This window comes from Sander lucioperca, chromosome 9 (assembly GCF_008315115.2).
Source record: "Sander lucioperca isolate FBNREF2018 chromosome 9, SLUC_FBN_1.2, whole genome shotgun sequence".
Taxonomy (NCBI): Eukaryota; Metazoa; Chordata; class Actinopteri; order Perciformes; family Percidae; genus Sander; species Sander lucioperca.
In genome coordinates this window covers 19641069-19661333 of record NC_050181.1, presented here as the reverse complement: position 1 = coordinate 19661333, position 20265 = coordinate 19641069, and the positions used below count along the sequence as shown (strand labels likewise).

At 40.9% G+C, this 20265-nt stretch overlaps 1 protein-coding gene across 2 annotated transcripts in view; it reads right to left on the bottom strand.

The window, feature by feature from the left end:
* LOC116055596 (receptor-type tyrosine-protein phosphatase N2-like) overlaps nucleotides 1–20265 on the bottom strand; it is a 310864-nt gene that overhangs the window by 31539 nt on the left and 259060 nt on the right. For both annotated transcript variants that reach the window (XM_031307625.2, XM_031307623.2), the window contains 2 exons: nucleotides 12103–12250; nucleotides 10240–10313 (listed from right to left, as the gene is read on the bottom strand). In XM_031307625.2, coding sequence (XP_031163485.1) covers nucleotides 10240–10313; nucleotides 12103–12250 — 222 coding nt within the window. The remainder of the gene's footprint in view (nucleotides 1–10239; nucleotides 10314–12102; nucleotides 12251–20265) is intronic.

The following is a 20265-nucleotide window of genomic DNA, read 5'->3' as shown; positions in this document are numbered from 1 at the left end:
CAGATCCATCTCCCCAGGAACAAACGCTGTGTCGGGTGGGCAAACTCATGTGATGCCTAATTGATCCCGTGGATGATTTGTAGGCTATTAAGTGAACAAGGTGTACCTGGTCCACCAAACACTTGGCTGTCTTGACTGTCTTAATTCTGCACATATTTCTGTTACTGTAGCCCTATTTACTATTTCATTATGTCATCCATGCGTGGCGCAGTGGATCCGTGCGTCACCTGTCTCATCCGTGCAACTGGAGACGGTGGCCTCACTAACCTCTCCTCCTCTGAGTCGGGTCTCCCTCGCGCTGGACTCAGTTTCACTGAGCGTACTAACACTTAGAAAATAAATGGCATTACATCAGTGAGTTCAAACTGCTTATTGTGCGTAATTTGGACTGACACTGAGATTCATGGTGTTCTGTAACTGGTGTGGCGCTGCCACTTTTCTCTTGATTTCAACTTCGACATTTTTTTGAGTGAAAGAGACATTACATTTAGCACATATCATCACAGGTAACAAGCTAACCATTGCAAAGTGTTGTGCTAATGCTGGGAACAGGCACATTGTATCTTTATAGTTGTATCCATATGATGTGACAGCTACAGGACATGCTTTGAATTCATAAGATTTAACAATACAGTGTTAGGGACAGATCAGATGGCCAGAGACTTGAGACTTGACTTGGACTTGACTTGGACTCATGGCAAAAGACTTGAGACTTGACTTGAACTCAAGCTCAAAGACTTGAGACTTGACTTGGACTTGCAAAAAATGACTTGTGAACATCTCTGCCACCTGGTGACCTGGTGCAATCAAAACAACCTAGAGCTCAATGCTCTAAAGACAGTGGAGATGGTTGTGGACTTCAGGAAGAATTCAGCCCCACCTGCCCCCATCACCCTCTCATCACCCTTTCCACTTCCTGGGAACTATCATCTCCCAAAACCTCAAGAGGGAGCTGAACATCAGCTCCCTCGTCAAGAAAGCACAACAGAGGATGTACTTCCTGCGGCAGCTGAAAATTCAACCTGCCAAAGACAATGATGGTGCACTTCTACACAGCCATCATTGAGTCCATCCTCACATCGTCCATCACCATCTGGTACGCTGCTGCCACTGCCAAGAACAAGGGCAGACTGTTCTCACATCCTCCATCACCATCTGGTACGCTGCTGCCACTGCCAAGGACAAGGGCAGACTGTTCTCACATCCTCCATCACCATCTGGTACGCTGCTGCCACTGCCAAGGACAAGGGCAGACTGTTCTCACATCATCCATCACCATCTGGTACGCTGCTGCCACTGCCAAGGACAAGGGCAGACTGTTCTCACATCCTCCATCACCATCTGGTACGCTGCTACCACTGCCAAGGACAAGGGCAGACTGTTCTCACATCATCCATCACCATCTGGTACGCTGCTGCCACTGCCAAGGACAAGGACAGACTGTTCTCACATCATCCATCACCATCTGGTACGCTGCTAGCACAGCCAAGGAAAGGGGCAGACTGCAGCGTGTCATTTGGTCAGCTGAGAAGGTGAATGGCTGCAATCTGCCGCCGCTCCAGGACCTTTATGCCACCAGGACTCTGAAGCGTGCTGGAAAGATTGTGGCTGACCCCTCCCACCCGCAACAAACTCTTTGAGCCACTCCCCTCTGGCAGGATGCTGCGGTCCATGAGGACCAAAACCTCACACCACATGAACAGTTTTTTCCCCTCCGCCACTAGCCTTATTAACAAGGCCCAGAACCCACCCTGACTCTCTCCACACCCCACCTCTGGCTCTACATGCCACTGTACTTAATCTGCTCTTTTTATCTTAATTCTTACTCTCTTATTTTTAATACATTCTGTGTGTGTGTGTGTGTGTGTATATATATATATATATATATATATATACACACACACTAGGGCTGTCAAAATAACGAGGGAGACGAGAATGTGCTGCCTGGATCATTGATTGGAACATTTACTTGTAAAAATCTTCTTCCTGCCAACCCTGGCTACCGAAATCCGGTGCCACTGATATGTCTGCTCTTCTCTCTGGTGCTCTGAAGACGATACAGGAAACACAAACACCGCTGCATGTGACGCTACTTAACACTATACTCGACAGCAGCTAACGTTAGCCTACCGCTAGCTAGTTAACACTATACTCAACAGCAGCTAACGTTAGTCTACCGCTAGCTAGTTAACACTATACTCAACAGCAGCTAACGTTAGCCTACCGCTAGCTAGTTAACATTATACTCAACAGCAGCTAACGTTAGCCTACCACTAGCTAGTAGTTGGATTAAACACGGTTAAAATGCTGACAGCTAACTCTAAACGGTGTAAAGTGTGACTGTGTTTTACTGTAGAGGATTCAACACTGGTATGTAACAATCTGCAGCTGCCGTTGGAAAAACAACACAGACGGTGCGTTCAATGAAACTGGTAAACTACAGCCTCGTGGTGCATTTGAAGTTATTGTAATGTCCTTTTCCCATCTGGTGGTTGTTTTTGTCGTTCAACAGCAATTTACTAGTGAAATAAGTTATTGTTATTGTTATACATTATTATTAAATCATTTAATTTTGACCATATGGCCTTAGCAATAAACAAGCCGTTCTTTAATGTCACCGGCTGTTGTTTAGTACCCTTTTTTTTCTTTTCTTTTTTTACTTTCTTAAAAAGTATCGGTTCAGGCAACGTTAATTATGTATACGATTAATTTCAATTAATTAATCACAGAGTATGTAATTAATTAGATTACATTTTTTAATCGATTGACAGCCCTAATATATACATATATTTATACTTATATTTTTTGTTCTGTTTAACCTGTTTGTTTAACTTATTTTAGAGAATGTGTGACATGCACCTACAACACCAAAACAAATTCCTTGTATGTGTAAAAAACGTACTTGGCAATGAAGCTTTTCTGATTCTGATTGTGAAAAAAAATAATTGTTCGTCGGATTCTCAAAATTCCGACGGTCCCTGAATGCGATCACAGTGAGTAATAATGTGACAGGAGCAAAAAATCAAAAATGGCTTGGGATTCAGAGGGTTAAGACGTGTAAGTTTGATAGTATATACTATCTTTTACTGTTCTTATAATCATAGCTGGAAGCTTCTTAGTAAAGGAGGTGAAAGTTTTTAGTAACTTCTTACTTTACTTAATGGAAATTACAGAAGGATGGCGTGGGCGTTGAGAGCAAACGACAGGAGGCAAACATAAGGTGAATTTGCGAGGAAGTGAGTGACACCCCTGCCTATTAACATGCAAATTATACAGTAAATGCAATAATTGGGAAGACCAATTTAGCTGGAAGCAATTACAGAGGGAAGACAGATAATTTCTGAGCCTTTTTTTCTTGCAAAATTGTCTTTAATGGCCACCCTTTCCCCTTTATAAATGCCAAACAATAATGCACTTCTAATAAACTTAAAATGGAGGGATTTAGAGAGAGAAAAGATGACATGGTACCAGGGACTGCCCATTAAAACAGCCACAGCTGGAATTGAGTCATGGTAAAGAAACAGCTGGAGGCAGAAGTGCTCTTTCAAGGCATCTATTTAAGCAACACTGTAAAAAGTGTACAGAAGTGGACCCCCCTTCTACATATGTTAGATATGTTACATATGTTCTACATACATCTGGGGCTGTTTTTCATGGATTTCAATTAATATAAATCCTACTGCGAGAGCATATAATGATACTTCAGACAATAGTCTACTTGCAACTTGGTGGCAACAGTTTGTCTTTGTCCCTTTCCTGTTTCAACCTGGCAATGCCCCCATGCCAGGTCTGTAAAGAAATGGTTTTCCCAGTTTGGTGTGCCCCGACCTCAACCCCATCCAACACCTTTGGGATAAACTGGAACGCTGACTGTGAGCCAGACCTTATCACATAACATTGGTGTTTGACCTCACTAATGCTAAATCTCTCAAACTCCGTTCCAAAATCTGGTCGAAAACAATGACATATATGTGTGGCTGGCCACATACTTTTGAACATGTAGTGCATATATTAAACAAAATGCATTTTCACAGGTTTTTCCATCCTGCAAAGAATACATTTCCAAGAGAAGCACTTAACTATTTTGGCTTCAAAAGCCCATACTGGTCAAAGTCACAGTGGGACTAATCAAAATTTGAGCTGCCAATTATCACTGACATGACTGAAGTTACAAAATGCCCCTTGTCCAACCCAAAGTGTTTAGGCCTAGGAAATGTGGAAATATCGACCTGGAAGGAACTTGAAACAAATAACAAAATGTGCCATCTGATCCATGGTGGTAGAGTCTAGGAAATTAAAAGAGAAAGACCAGGAAGGACAGAGAAGGAGGAACAAATTGACACTGTTAAATCAAGAAAGACAACAAAGAGATTGGTAGAGTAAAAAGCTGGCGAGAGACGAAGGTGGAAAAGGGGGAGAAAAGATACAGAAGGAAAGAGGATAATGCAGAGACTATAAAGATGAAAAGGTGAGGAAAGAAAGACAAATACACCTCTTTTTTTTCAAATCCCTCTCTGTCTCCTCTTCAATCTCTGTGGAAACATCCTTCGTGACATCAAGGTGTGTCCAGAATTAATGTCTCTCTCTCTCCCAACTGTTACTACAGTCTGACACCTCAGTGGGGGTGACAGTGTGTGTATGTGTGTGTGTGTGTGTGTGTGTGTGTGTTCTTGTTTAACTATATTCGTGGGGTCCAAAAACCGGGAATACAGTATACTTGTGGGGTCCGGACAGCTTTGTGGGGCCAAAATGCTGGACCCCACAAGGTTAAAGGTCTGTTTGAGGGTTAAGACTTGGTTTTAGGATTAGGGTTAGAATTAGGTTATGGTGAGGGTGAGGATAAGGGTTAAGGTTAGGCATTTAGTTGTGATGGTTAAGGTTAGGGTAGGGCTAGGGAATGCATTATGTCAATGACGGGTCCCCACAAAGATAGTGAAACGCACTGTGTGTGTGTTTGTTTGTGTGTGTGTGTGTGTGTGTGTGTGTGTGTGTGTGTGTGTGTGTGTGTGTGTGTGTGTGTGTGTGTGTGTGTGTGTGTGTGTGTGCTGACAGACTGGCACTGGTAAACTGCTTGCTGTAATTGTGAATCTACATATTAGGAATATGAGGAATCTACATAAAATAAATAAAATAACCTCTGCTGTTCTTTTGAGGAGAAAAATAATTATCTTCTTCAAATTGGCAAAGAGTTTTGTTTTATGTCTCCATAAACCAATATTTGGTCACCAATATTTATTTGTTATCCAATGATTAAAAAACATCTATAATTTTCTTCCCCTCTTACTGTCCACAACCAGACCAACCTTTACATCCCATTCAGATGGAAGCAGATAGTATCCTGTAGGCCTCCAACATGCCAGTCAGCTTGTCTGGTAAAAGAGTGTATTGCATTCCTAAAGCAGAGAGCTAGTCATGCCAAGACCATTGATATGAAGCCAGGTACCAGTACACAGTGAGGTCAGTGGACTTTGATTCTTCGAGTCAAGTAGTACGGTTTTTGTGCCAGTCAGTGTGCAGTGCACTTCTGGGGACATTTCGGTTCTCCAGAAGTACCTGCAGAGTGAGCGCTCCTCGCTTTCACGCTGTTAGCACTATCTTCTGCCTTCTGCTTAGAAGTGGTGAATTAACAGCTCACAGCAACAATACTATTCAATATAGTCTCTGGCCTTTGTTTGATATCTAGTGTCGGCAAAAAATGTTGTTGCACATTTCCGATCGGTCATTAGTGTAGTTAGCATGCATTAGATCAAAGAGCTAAGTTGACTTGTTTACTATATTACGGGAACGCCACTGTCGCCCTGAACGTGCCGCCAAACTCAATAGCAGTTCAATAAAGCGTTGTTTGATAGTCTATATGAAAATAGTTGAATATTGGTACTGTATTGAACAGTCAAATGTGATTCGACGGACAAAAATCTTAGTCGGGTACAGCCCTAGAATTATCCAGAGTAACCAGGACAGGTTCTGGCTTTTTGTTATTCTTTATTTGATCACAGTAAGTGTTAGCTTGGATTATCTCTTTATTTTGCTTGCATGGTCAGGGTCAAGGTTGAACACAATGTTTCTTGGTTAAGGGGCATCATCAAAAAGGTATACTTCAAAATCTCTTATGTGATGAAATCAGCAGGAACCAACCCTGCACCTAGAAGGATATTGCTTTGTGTTTTTTAAACTGAAAAAAAAAAAAAATTATGGTTTGTCTGAAATTGTTGTCAAAGTTCACCCAACTACCTGGCAGATACCATTTCTGCATAAATGTGAAGCAGGAAACAGTAGTTAGTGTTGCACAAACAGCCATCATTTTCAATCTAGATTTGGCAGCAGTCCTCATTACTTACTTTCTTTGCTAGAGTCATAGTGAATTGTCATGTCGGAGGAGCTTGTGTGAACCCCTGACACAGAGAGCTAAAGTGATGTGAATTTAAGTTCTGGCTGATCAAACCATACCGAGTTCAGAAGGTAGGGACCAAAGTAAAGGACTCTCCCTGATCCTCCGTGTTGAGGCTAATGACTTCACCCAACTACCCCAACAATCATTATCTAAAACTGGTTGGTTCAGCCTCCAGCTGCTGGTCTCAATTAAATCTCAGTGGGAGCTTTCCAGAGAAATATCTAATGAGAAACTGAGCATGTAACATTTAGGATGGCTTTGCAAGGCTTTAATGATGCACTTTAGCTAATTCATGTTACCCTAGTCTATATCCTTCACGTTCCATTTCCGGGATTGCTCCGGTGCTGCAGGATATTCCTTACAATATATATTGTATTTTCCGTTTCCTTCCGCTTTCTTTGTGCTGGAATTTTAAATTCGGTGGATTTGTGAGGACTATGGTTAACTGCTCCTCAGATCTCTGCAGGGTAAATCCAGACAGCTAGCTAGAATATCTGTCCAATCTGAGTTTTCTGTTGCACGACTATTTTGCAGTGGCTCTGTGCGGAGTTTAGCACCGCCAATGACGATTGTCAGACCCTCCCTCAGCGCGCTTTGGAGAAGGGTCTGGCAAAGAGAGATTAATGTTACCCTTACGTTAGCTGCCACAGACAACAACATCTGGTTGATTTAATGACTGTAAAGTAAGTTTGTTGTACCTAGTACACAGCTGTATTGCTTAAAAGGCCTCAGCCAAATGGTAGTGAAGTAGTCCTTACTTTGTTCAAACTTCCAAATGATCTTACTTTTTCTCTGTGTATGTGAGACTTTTTTTGCTACATAATTCATGTCTACACAAAACTACAAATCCCACGGTGTAAGTCATACACAGGTTACTGATGTTGACAGCACCTGACTAAAGTTTTAGGAAGAAAACTATTTTACAGTAACTCACAGGGGATTGCAGCCAGTCGTGTAGGCACATTTTGTTGTTTGTTAAGGTGCATAGGCCATAACATTTTTATTGAGGTTTGTGAAACAAATCCGGTCATGGCAGAAGGTTGAAAGGTGCCATAGTCATGGATTCACATTATTCTGTTTATATATTTCTGTTATTATATATATATATATATATATATATATATATATATATATATATATATTAGAGGTGTAACGGTACGTGTATTCGTACCGGACCGTTTCGGTACAGGGCTTTCGGTACGGTGCATGTGTGCACCGAACGGCCGAACGCAATCTTTTGAGTGCAGAACATAGGTCAATTTTCGTGTTTCCACACGAACATATTAAGTGGCGGAAGTCTCCGCGTTCAGTGCAGATCCCGCCCTGCAGCTGATTCTAAAGTTTTCATTGGTCATGTCAATATGTCAATCACTGTACAGATTGCCTACACCAAACACTGATCTCTAAACCTACCCGCCGTCACTGTAACCTAAACCAATGAAATCGACTGCAGGGCGGGATTTCCGCTGAAGTGGTTTGGGGAAAAAAATAAAAATCACACACCGCGTGCTGTACAACAACATACACGGCACGCTTTAGCCCAGCCTCTCGCTAGCTAGCATCATGGCCAATGCAGACAAGCCCATAGACAGTACGGACAAGCCGGAGCTTGAAGAGCCGCCCATATCATTAAGGTCTCCTGTTTGGGAACCTTCGGTTTCCCAGTGAAATACGTCAACGGACAAAGACTAGTCGATAAGACGAAAGCAGTGTGCCGACGTTGCTAACGCACTTGAAAAGGCATCACGCGAGTGTGAACATCACTACTACAAGGAAGAAAACGACCGTAATTCAAACGCAGCTCCCGTTGGCATTTAAACAGACCTTTGCTGGTAATTCCGATCGGGCCAACGCAATAACGAAAGCAATTGGTGTTTTTATAGCAGCTGATCTACGACAATACTGGGTTGTTGACAAGCTGGGATTGGTAATGCTGCACTGTAATCCATAGTTATGTATTTATATTTTTCATTATATTTTATTATGTGATATTGGTTTGAGACTGAGAGTATTTTATTTAGTGGAGAACTTTGCAGCAATATTTTTCTTATTCTTTTTTTATTTTATATATATTTTATTTATTATATTTTATTAAAAAGTGTTTTAAAAAGTGTAAACCAATTGTTAAAACAAGTTTATAGTAATAAACAACCTGCAGTTTAATGTTTGCATTTCTTTCCCTTACTGTACCAAAAATGAACCGAACCGTGACTTTAAAACCGAGGTACGTACCCAACCGTGATTTTTGCGTACCGTTACACACCTAATATATATATATATGGCAGAGAATTGAAGTCGAAAGAGCACCTTCCATTACTGGCATTTTTTCCATTACTGGAGTTTTTTTTCATTTTAATGTAACATTTGTCTTGATTATGGATTTAATGTGTTTTTTTATGTTTGCACCATAGATTAGCACTTTTAATGTCATTGTATGTACTAACAATGACAATAAAGTCAATTCTGATTCAGATTCAGATTTTAAAAAGTGTATTATGCATCATTTTTGGAAAAAAAACATTTTCTTCTGTGTTTTGTTTTAAAATCAAAAGAAATGTAAATAATGTTCCAACTTTAAGTGATGGGTTATGAATGGATGTCAGCAGAACTAACGTGACAGGGAATTATTAGCTACATCCAGCCACTTGCTAAAAACAACAATATAGTATAAAAATGTTATTTGACCAGGCAACCAAAATATGTATTAATAAGCTTTACAGTTATTGACAGTCTGAGCAACAACCCAAACATCATTTGCTCGTCTTCTTTACGTCAATGCGTGGGTGACGACGAGAAAACAAATTGTCAGCAGAGGAGGTTCCTTAAATAACCTCAGTGTGTGTGTGGCGTACATTCACTCTTTAATATGTGTGTGTGTAGGGGGGAAGGAGGGAATATATGCACAACGTTTATGTTTGAGTGTGTGCTTTCGTGTGTCTGTGTGGGTGTCTGCACTGGATGTTCTATGTCAAGTTTGTGTGTGTGTGTTTGTGTGTGTGAGTGTATGTGAGTGCGGGTGAGCATGCATGCTTATGTGTGTTTAAGTGAGTGTATACATTTGTGTGTCTATGCATGTTTGCCTCAACGTGTGTTTAAGTATGTGTGTTTCTTTATGCATGCGTGGGCACATGGGTTGCAGCTGTGTTTTGCATTTGTGGCATTTGACAAGTATGTTCCTTTGTTCCTGTATTGTTTTGATTCATATTACTTTCTCTCTCTCTCTCTCTCTCTCTCTCTCTCTCACACACACTCACACTCACCACTTCTTGGTGTGAAGCACAGATTTGAAATGCATAGCGTTTCAGTTGCTTTTAATGGAATACCACTGAATCTGCCTCGAGGGAAACGTAAACCTACTATTCCAACACTGGTTTCCAAATTGATACACTCACTTACTGAATTCACATGGCTCTTTCTTCCCCCTTCTCCTTCCTACAGGCTGTACTGCTGCTTAAATCTGCACCGCGCCAAGGAAAGCAACAGTAAACACAAACTACTGTCAAATTAGCATAACCCAAGGTCAAAAACAATCATTCCCCAAGACCCCACAGATCAATTTTGTTTTCACAAATAAGAAGCGAGCCGAGAGCTGCGCGCATGTCTTTTCCCACGCCATCCCCGAGCGAGTACTCGCCTGGGGTGTTTGCTGTAAAACAATCATTAATATTCATGGTGCAGAACATACACACTAGTGTGGGGCTGCCACTGAAGCTAAGCAAGCGTTGCTTCAAAATGTATATTGTACACCGGTAGGCTGCCTTTGTTCCTGTGAAGCCCCGTGGGGACTGTGGGAGCCTGGCATAGCGCTGGTGTGAAGCACAGAGTTAGAATGCAGAGGAGGTACTTACGATTGGACTGGCATTGATGTAATCAGAATTGCCTTGGCTGTTCTCCACCTTCAAGGTGATTCTGGAGTGATCATCTGGAACACAAATGGAGGAATTCAGCACATTTTGTCTGAAGAATGCAAGTGCTCAGTGGCCATATTATATGCATTGCAATTAGAAATGATTTGCATATCTGTTGAATATACAGGACTCTCACAGTAGAATAAAAATGTTTCCATGACCCAAGAGTTTATTTCTCTCTGGTATGTCAAGGTTATTTTCACCTCAGAATAGAATCAGTTACACTTCCATCAGATCCATCTTTCACATCGCCCCACGATACAATATCATCACGATACAATATTATTGCGATTTTAAACATATTGCGATATTCTGCAATATATTGCAATTCATTACCTTTTTTCCAACTTCAAATTATGTCTCCAAAGCAAAACTTTGTCAACATCTGTTTCGTCAAAAAAGGAAAATGTCTGTGGTTTGTTCATCTCACTTTAACTTTCCATCTAGTTGACTAAAAGAGCAATTGATCTTATTATTCTAGTAGCAAAAGGTTAAATTTGCATGTACAATTCATATAATAAAAGATCGATACAGTATTGCCACGGAAAATATCTCCATACTATGCTGCTTTGACCCCCGCACCCCTAAATATATTTATAAAGTTAAGCAACAATTCAAGAGTTTAGTTGTTTAATTGCATAAGTAGCTGTTGTGTTCACTGTTGCAGGTAGGCGCAGTATGCATCCAGTGTATTTTGGAATTGGATTTCAGGTTTGGGACCCTTCCTGGTCCACTGAAATTGTACATTCCTCACTTAAGAGCAGAACCCTCAAGTCTGCAGTGATAGTGGCAATACAGTTCTTAAATTATTTATTTTTCGGAGAAGCCAGTGGTGCTTCAAATAGGAAGCACAATTTATTCCTGACAAACTGCTTTCCCTGCTGACAACCTGGATTTCATTAAGCCTGGGCCCGGTGGAGAGAACGGAACAGCACTTTTTTAGATGGGCTATTTCCACAGAAGCTTAGAAATTTTAATCATTGATGAGGTCGGTGCAGGAGAGCTTTAATAGAAAACTAATTTACAACCCTTCTGCTTGCTGCATCTGCTCCTGGTTTGTGATAATAGAGGCCAGGCTCAGACTATATGGCTGTGTTGTCGAGAGGTGGTGAGAGTAATGCCACCATGTTTGGAGGGCTGACATCAGGAGGTGTATTTTGGTTCCACCCAGAAATTAAGGGTTGTCTGCCCTCCATCAACGAGAAGGATATAATGCTTTACATTACATTACATGTCATTTAGCTGGCGCTTTTATCCAAAGCGACTTACAATTGCTATATATGTCAGAGGTCGCACGCCTCTGGAGCAACTAGGGGTTAAGTGTCTTGCTCAGGGACACATTGGTTGATGTATCACAGTGGGAATCAAACCCAGGTCTCCCACACCAAAGGCATGTGTCATATCCACTGCATGTCATATCCAAGGCATGTGTCATATCCACTGCGCCATCACCACCCTAATGCTGTCTTCACTTTACATGTCTCTCGCTGTTCTGGAGACTTGAAGGCCAGTACTGATATTTCTGTGCTGATTTCCAACTTCTTGGCCATTTTCATGATAAAAATTCCCCCCAAATCACTTTGCTTCAGGTCTGGAACAGCAGTCGCAGGAAGTGGCAATGAAAGTCCCCCCTGAAAGCAAGGCCTTGTGCAAGCAGCAGCCATAGTAATGGTAAATACTGAAGCAGTAGTTCACTTACTAGATCACTTTTTGAATACTAATCTAAATGCTAATGTTGGCTCGTCCACTTATCAAACAGACAGAGCTAGGGAAAGAAACAAAACAAGAGAGTTTATTGCTTACATGCCACAATGGCAGTGGAGCGGTTCTTCTTGGTGTTGCCATCCTTCAGGCCGCTGGTGCAGGCGTTGGGTTCTGCCTGATAGGCACACAGCGCCTCCCACTCCTTCTCCAGGCGGTCCTTGTTCTTCATGTGATCCTCCATGTAGGACTGAAGGAGAAGAGAGAGAAGAGAGGTCAGGGTGTACATAGATTGCTACACCTGTTTCATTACCAAGTAGTAGTAGTAGTTCATTATTGGGTTCCTTTTATTCCTATTCATCTTTCTATTCATCTAAGTCTGTCTTTATCTGCCTGAAGGACAGGCTTCACCCCTCTAGGAAGACGGTTTCAATTGATTTGTCTTGTTTATCACAGACAACAATATTGGCAATGAAATTAAATATATGGTATACATTAATAATTCTGGCATTCATTAGAAGAATGAAAACTGTCAGAACCAGATGTACGTACATTTGCGAACAGAGCATTATCAGCGCCATGGCCAACCCGCAGAAAGAGCACGCTGTGATACATCAGCTTACGTCGTATTTACCAAACCTGCAGTTCATCGGGTAATCAGCGCCTTTCTCCGCCCACTATACCATAAATTGTGCGCATTTGAAAGCGCAATTGAATGGGCCTCCTCTCTCTCTATCATGGATCAGCCACTAAGTCAAAGAAATCCTGCTTGATGCGTGTTATTTCAGCATTAGTGGTGGGGAAATGTATGTATTGATTAGTGCGCTGTAGCAAAGTGTTAAGTACTGGTGCTGAGTGCAGACTGAGATATTCCCACTGCTGATGCTATGACTGTTTGAAATGATCCTGATGCCAATATTTGTAACGTAGCGAGGAGTTCAACAACTGCTGGAATGGAATGTGAATGCTGAGTCAGAGATATGATGTCATCTTTGATTTCTTCCAGTAACTGCTTAATCTGTAACGCTTAATGATTTCGTGTTCACTCAACTGAAAAAGTGTGATCCTTGTGGCTTTCAGCTCGTCTCCTTGGCCTATGTCTTCGTCTTGCTCAGATTACTGCTGCCATTTCACCAGGAGGCAGATGCCAGGAATCCCGCTTATGGCTGGTTTACACCTGCTTTTAAGAGGCGGAGAATTTTCACCGCAAAATAGAGGCGCGCTTCCATGGGCGGTTTTTGTACATACCGCGGAATACATAATTAGGTGCACTTTACGCTTCCTCTTTCATCTCTTTATGGGAAACTCCCACTTTCCCCTTCACCCTCCCATGAATGCATATGCATGACACGGAAAAGCGTAATTTGCCATTTTCAGTCCCTGCGACAGGCAGTCTGCGCTTTTACCTCAGTGCGGCCTGTTTGTACGTACCTCGCCATGCTTTTACGCGCACGTTGCGAAACAAAAATGCCTGAAGTGGGCGCAAAAGCGTTAGTACATCTGGCCCTCAGAATCAGGTCCATTATGAGCCTCTGGTCTTTCTCAACTTGATCACACTCTTTGGGTCATCCTTTGTGGCGACTCCCCTCTGCTTCTCCATGAAGAATCATTTGGAAATGTTATTAAACTGTGTATGAGTTCCCATGTGCATGTTTTCCTTATTTCATTAGTTGCACCAATGTTTCCATGACCCAAGAGTTTATTTCTCTCTGGTATGTCAAGGTTATTTTCACCTCAGAATAGAATCAGTTACACTTCCATCAATCCATCTTTCACATCGCCCCACGATACAATATCATCACGATACAATATTATTGCGATTTTAAACATATTGCGATATTCTGCAATATATTGCAATTCATTACCTTTTTTCCAACTTCAAATTATGTCTCCAAAGCAAAACTTTGTCAACATCTGTTTCGTCAAAAAAGGAAAATGTCTGTGGTTTGTTCATCTCACTTTAACTTTCCATCTAGTTGACTAAAAGAGCAATTGATCTTATTATTCTAGTAGCAAAAGGTTAAATTTGCATGCACAATTTATATAATAAAAGATCGATACAGTATTGCCATGGAAAATATCATGAAGCATGAAGAATCATTTGGAAATGCTATTAAACTGTGTATGAGTTTCCATGTGCATGTTTTCCTTATTTCATTAGTTGCACCAAAGGCCATCCTAATTAGATCGGGTATCAGTCGTATCTAGTCTAGCTCTGACATGGCCATTACCTACCATACAATATTCATAATTAAGGAAGATGACATGACTTTGATTAACTGTCTGCAAATGAGCTTGGCACATAAGACCATAGCAAGGACCATGTGTTTTTTTGCCATAATCTGATGGTGGCCAGTGTAACTTTGTTTTTTAGCAGCCTTAAAAAATCTGCGGCCCATGCGCACAAAATATGGATGGTACAATCGTGTGTAATGGATGAGGGAACAAAATGAGCAGGTGTGGTTCTTTAAATGGCTCCAGCGATGATTTATGGGGGCAGTTATAAATGGGGCTGATCTTAATCAGAATTAGCCTAATGGCTTTCTGCAGGAATGAGAGGAGTTTGTTAATAATGGAAAGCAGTGCGGCCAGATGTCCGTCAGGTGAAAGATGATGGAAAAGATGCAGATATGTCATTTTATAACACATGGGCTTGTACACTCAACAAACTCTACAAACAACAGGTCAGGTTTGTTGTTTGTTAGTCTATTAGTGAGCTGATCAGGCTCAGTGTTGAACAGCAGGCTTCACCTCTTCACAGCTGCATTGTGTATAGCTGAAAACACACACACAGACACACACTCACGCATACAGTATACAGGCATACACACACACACACACAGTGTAACATTAGCCTTTCCTTGTTGTAGTATCAGCTTTCTATTTGCTTCGGAGCGGCTAAAAGCAGCAGTTATGTAACAGGAAGCCACGAGCTGCGGGCCTCCACCTGCATACAGATGCTTATCAACAGCAGGTCTGAATCCTTTGAAAGACACATACAAGCGCGCACACACACACACACACACACACACACACACACACACACACACAAACACACATATTCAGACTACAAACATAAAGACACACACGTCTAAAGCACAATCTACACATAAAGGTTTTCATAAAGGTCACATACTTAAAAACACAGTCCACCGACACACACTCGCACATACACCCTGCAAAGACATACAGTCACACAAAATGTACACAGAGAAACACGACAAGCACACATTCAAATACACACACATAATGCCACGAAAAGGGTGCATGTGCACAAAATCCACATTTAAAGTGCAGACACCTACACACACACACACACACACACACACACACACACCTGCAAACATTCTACATAGATTGAAAGATGCATTGAGAAACTCAAAGTCCTACAGAAGACACACACAGTGTCCTACATCAGATGCCCCCCGCCACCCTCTAACCCCTACCCTCTCTCTCCCTCTCTAATGCCAGAGTAATAGGGTTTTGTGGCTGTGTAAAGGGATTACTGCAATCCAATCAGGAGGTGCTGAGATCACCATGTGTCGACCAAACACTGACTAATCCCCTTACTACGGGGGGGCTTACAGCTGCCAAAGGTGCTCAATAAAAACCACTTCGCAATAAGACTCTGCTCGAGCCGCCATTGCAGCTCTGACGCACCATCTCTAAGCACCTGTAGGAAACAGCTGGGCCACATGGGAGGTGATGTAATGCAGCGGCCATTTTGGTTCGACAGCAACCAAAGGGAAAGGGGAAGTGGGTTCTGTACTTTACTTGAGCATTTTATTTTATGCTCCACTACATGTCGGAGGGACATACTGTACTGCATTTATCATACAGCTACAGTATAGTAATAAGTGTGCAGATTAGGATTAAATATATATCAATATATATCAATCTTAATTCTTAATAAATATGTTCCATTAAAGTACCCAACAGTTTATAGTAGAGTATATAACAATGCTGCTTACTTGTTAATGCATCAGTAATAATAATTCTGTGATAAATATATGATGAAATTAATGCTTTTACTTTGAAAAGGTAAGCATATGAATACATAATACTTGGGTATTTTTACTTAAGTAAAACTATGAATGAGGGTCTTAAACTTTCAATGGAGTATTTTTTTTTACATTATTACATTGCAACTTTTACTTCAGTAAAGGATCTGAATACTTCTTCCATCACAGAGGGTGTCATACTGGCTTACAGGCGATACAAAAGGATGTACCTCTTTTTATCAAAAACAAGAAAATAAATGTTGACGTTAACAAAGAGATCCACAATGTAGAATTCAGCCAATAATTTGAAATTATCTGTTTTTATAACTTTTTTGCTGTCCATGTTCTTCCTTTTAACATGAGACAGGAGAGAGATTTTCAAATTAAAATCCATGGTGTTTGGAGTAAATACCATTGAATTTGGATTTAAGCTTCCAATTGCCAATATCTTTTAATGATATTTAATATATTAACATGTGATACATTTAAAGCCAAAAATCCCTAAAGGTATATAGTGTTTCCTGAAGAACAACACATTTGTGCTTTTTTCATTTGATCAAAATATCACATCAGCATCACTTGTGTTTGCACTGCATTAGTCTATATTCACTACGTTCCACTTCCGGGATTGCTCCGGTGCCGCAGGAAAATCCGCCGGATGCATGTCTTTTTGCCGATTTCCATTTCCTTCCGCTTTCTTTTTTGTTGGCGTTCTAACCTCTGGTGGATTTGTGAGGACTATGGTTAACTGCTCCTCAGATCTCTGCAGGGTAAATCCAGACAGCTAGCTAGACTATCTGTCCTATCTGAGTTTTCTCTCGCACGACTATTTTGCAGCGGCTCCGTCTGGCACTTAGCACCGCCCATTACAATTGTGATTGGTTTAAAGAAATACCCATAAACCAGAGCAGGTTTTTCTCCCATCCAGGAATGCTGTGTGGACTAGCCAGACCCTCCTCCGCTCCGCAGCGTGTGGATGGTCCGGCAATGCGAGACTTTCACTGCATTAATTCAGGCTATGGTCTTCCCATTTGTGAATTTTACAACAAACATGTCATCAATGATCATCAATCAATCTGCATCCATCCATCATATCAGACGATGCTGTCTTATCTTTACTTAGGAGCTGACCTCATCCTGATCCATGAGTCTAACTTCTCTCTTCAGCTGAATGCTTCCTCCTCTTCAACTGACCACATTAGAGTGATTTAACATCCATTCCCTGAAGAGCGTTCTACCAACAGCCATTGCCCTGCGACCTATCAACTCTACAGATCACATCCCAGCTGGTCTGCTGCTAAGCTACGAAAACCACAACACATTCCTAGCACAGTTAATCTCGATGGAGGCTCTAGCTGCGGTATAATCTATAACACTTACTTGGCCTGCAACAAAAGACAAGATAATGTGCTTTATATATAGAGTCGACTAATCCTTTTAAGACACAAGCAGAGAGGATATAGGGGGAGGTGGTGGTGGTGGCTCGGTCAGTAATACATTAACTTAGATAAGATGGTGAAAGCTGTTTCTCCTCAAATTAAAATCAGTGGGTGGATGTTGACATGGAATTTGCTCAGGTTTACGAGAGGCAATTAATTATTTGGGAGGATTGGTGGGAGAGCTGGGGCACTGCAGCTCATCAGCCATCACCTTATTCCTTCCTTTGATGCCTGTGATTTTTATTAATCATTCAACAGTTGAAATATTTGCTTTTCCATGGCGGTGCTGCACTCGTATCGCTACGTGATAGATTTGGTCTGCCGCTGTGACGGCACTCTGAAAAAAAATCCCTTGGTTCTGAGTTTCCCCCAAACGTGTCGACAGTGTCCCCATTTTGTGGCCATGAAACTAAGCTCGGTCTCTAGCTGAAATCATGATGTGATTCTGAAATGAGCTCACTTCTAAGTGTGAGTATTTTTTTGTAAAACCGATAGCTAGAACTGCAAAAGACAAATATGAGCAATAATAAATAGGCATTGTTTGAAATTATGGAAAGACAAATGACACACAGGAAGGAAAGGAGATAGGAGGAGGAGGAAGAAAAGGGAAAGTTAAGAAAATAGTGATAGAACAAGCACTCATTAAAGAGAACAATGCAAAGAAACATGAAGAACTGAAAAATAAAAGAAAAAGAAAAAATATGTATAGTAGAAAAAGTAATGGAAAAAAAACGATGCAATAAAGAAACAGACATAGTGGAAGAGTGCAGAAAATGAATAACAGAAAACATCAAATTAGCAACAAGATGCAGGAAAACTAATAAATGAAAGATAGAGGATGGATAAAAGAGGATAATGGCGGCAAAATCTATAAAACGTTAGTAAAGAGTTAGGTTGGTGGGTGGTAAAAGACATTAAATTGCAAACCTCAAGTCCAATTTTAGTTCTTTCCCTCTTTTAGCTTCAGCAGTACGTTTCCATGTCCTTCTGTCTGAAAAAAATGTGACCTTCTGAAAAGTTCCAAACCTAGTGGACATACATACATTGTGGTCCAGTAATAAAACAAGGATTTTCTTCCTGAGAAGCAGACATTTTTGAGCTACATGGTTTCCACATGACAATGGCATTATGTAAGTTTCCCTCTGCTGGCTAATGTTCCTATTGTGGGAGGACAAAGACGGTCTGGTCCATTCAGAGCTGCAGTTGGCTTTACTGTAAGTGTGGAGCTGTCCAAGGTGCTGAAACACTCTTACAGCTCAGTGTACGCATCACTGAATCACATTTCTCTTTCCCGTCTCACTCCCCGTGCAGTTTCTGTTCCTTTACAGCACAATTGCAGTTATTGCTACACTTAAAAAGGAAAGAATGGCAGCTTAAAATACAGCTCCCTCACATTAACTACGAGTCACATATTATCACTTTTTGTGTCGATGAGCATCCTTTGACTGATAAACTACTCGAGATTCCTCACTGCTCATTCCTGTTTATATCCCTGGTGGAATAAAAACACAGGTAAATATGCCAGCAACTTCTCATTAGCACAGTGGACAGGTTTCATGGGTATACAACTGTAAAGAATTGTTTGGGGGTAGACAATATATATAATCCATATGGTTTTACATGGAAAATGTAAAATACTCCTTCCTCTCACTTGACTCTCTGCTGAATCACTGGATGTAGCAGTTTTTTCATGTACAATTGGATCACATAATTCTGTAACGATTTGGCCATTTAATTCAACTACAATTGGACATGAATCTTCCTCTTTCTCATCTTGATCATAATCACTGGTATAGCAAATTAATTTTTTCCCCAAATCAGGCTCTGCTGTATGATGCGAAATGCGTTGTTTCGCTTCCTACGACGGACATAGTGTAAGTGTCCATTTGCACAAACTGCCCACACTAAGATGACACAGAGCTGGATTTAAATTAGCAAAATATCTCTTTAATGCCTTTGCAGCCAAAGTTTTAGCCAAATGTGCCTGTAAGTTGAAGTTTTTATATCGCAAGACAAAGCTTTTAGATTTTTCTGTAAAGAAATTATTGGTATTAACTCTGATTCATTGTCATGTGGATTTTGCTTGCTCTGCATGGTTTTCTGGGTTGACTGTGAAACTTAAAAACAAATTCCAAGTGCTGCAAAACAATGTTATTCGGTACCTGTTAAAAGCACCCCCCCCCCGTACTCATATAGGTAGGGAGGAGTTTACAACAGCTGGTCTACTACCCGTACATCTAAGAGTAGAACAACTTATGCTGAACCATATGTTTAACATTGTTAGTAGTCATGCCCCCAAATATTTATGCTCTAATGTAACCATGGTCCACACGCAGCATGGTCATAATACTAGGGTCAGCATCCGCTCCTGCATAGTTCCTAGAGCTAATAATGCAATTAAAAATGATTTCTTTTACACTGGTATCATGGCATGGAATAGTTTGCCTACTGCTACAAAACTCCTATCATCACGAGGGATTTTTAAAAGACAGGTCAAGCAGCTTTTATGGAACAAGGTGAATATTTATTGATAAATTGGATAGTTTTTACAGCATTTTTGTTTCTTATTTATTTTGTTTTATGTGATGTCTTCCCCCCTCCTCCTAATACTGTATGTCCTTTTAGTATGATTTTGTCTGCTTCTTGTCTATTTTTCCTGTGTGTAACACCAAGCACTGTGCTGGAAATAAGTATTTTACTTTAGCATGTCATCCTTTGGATTACTGTTTAATCGTCTTGATCCAGAAATAAATCAATCAATCAAATCAATCAAATCTAAATGAATTCAGAGTTTAAATATGACACCGAAATTGACTATGTAACAA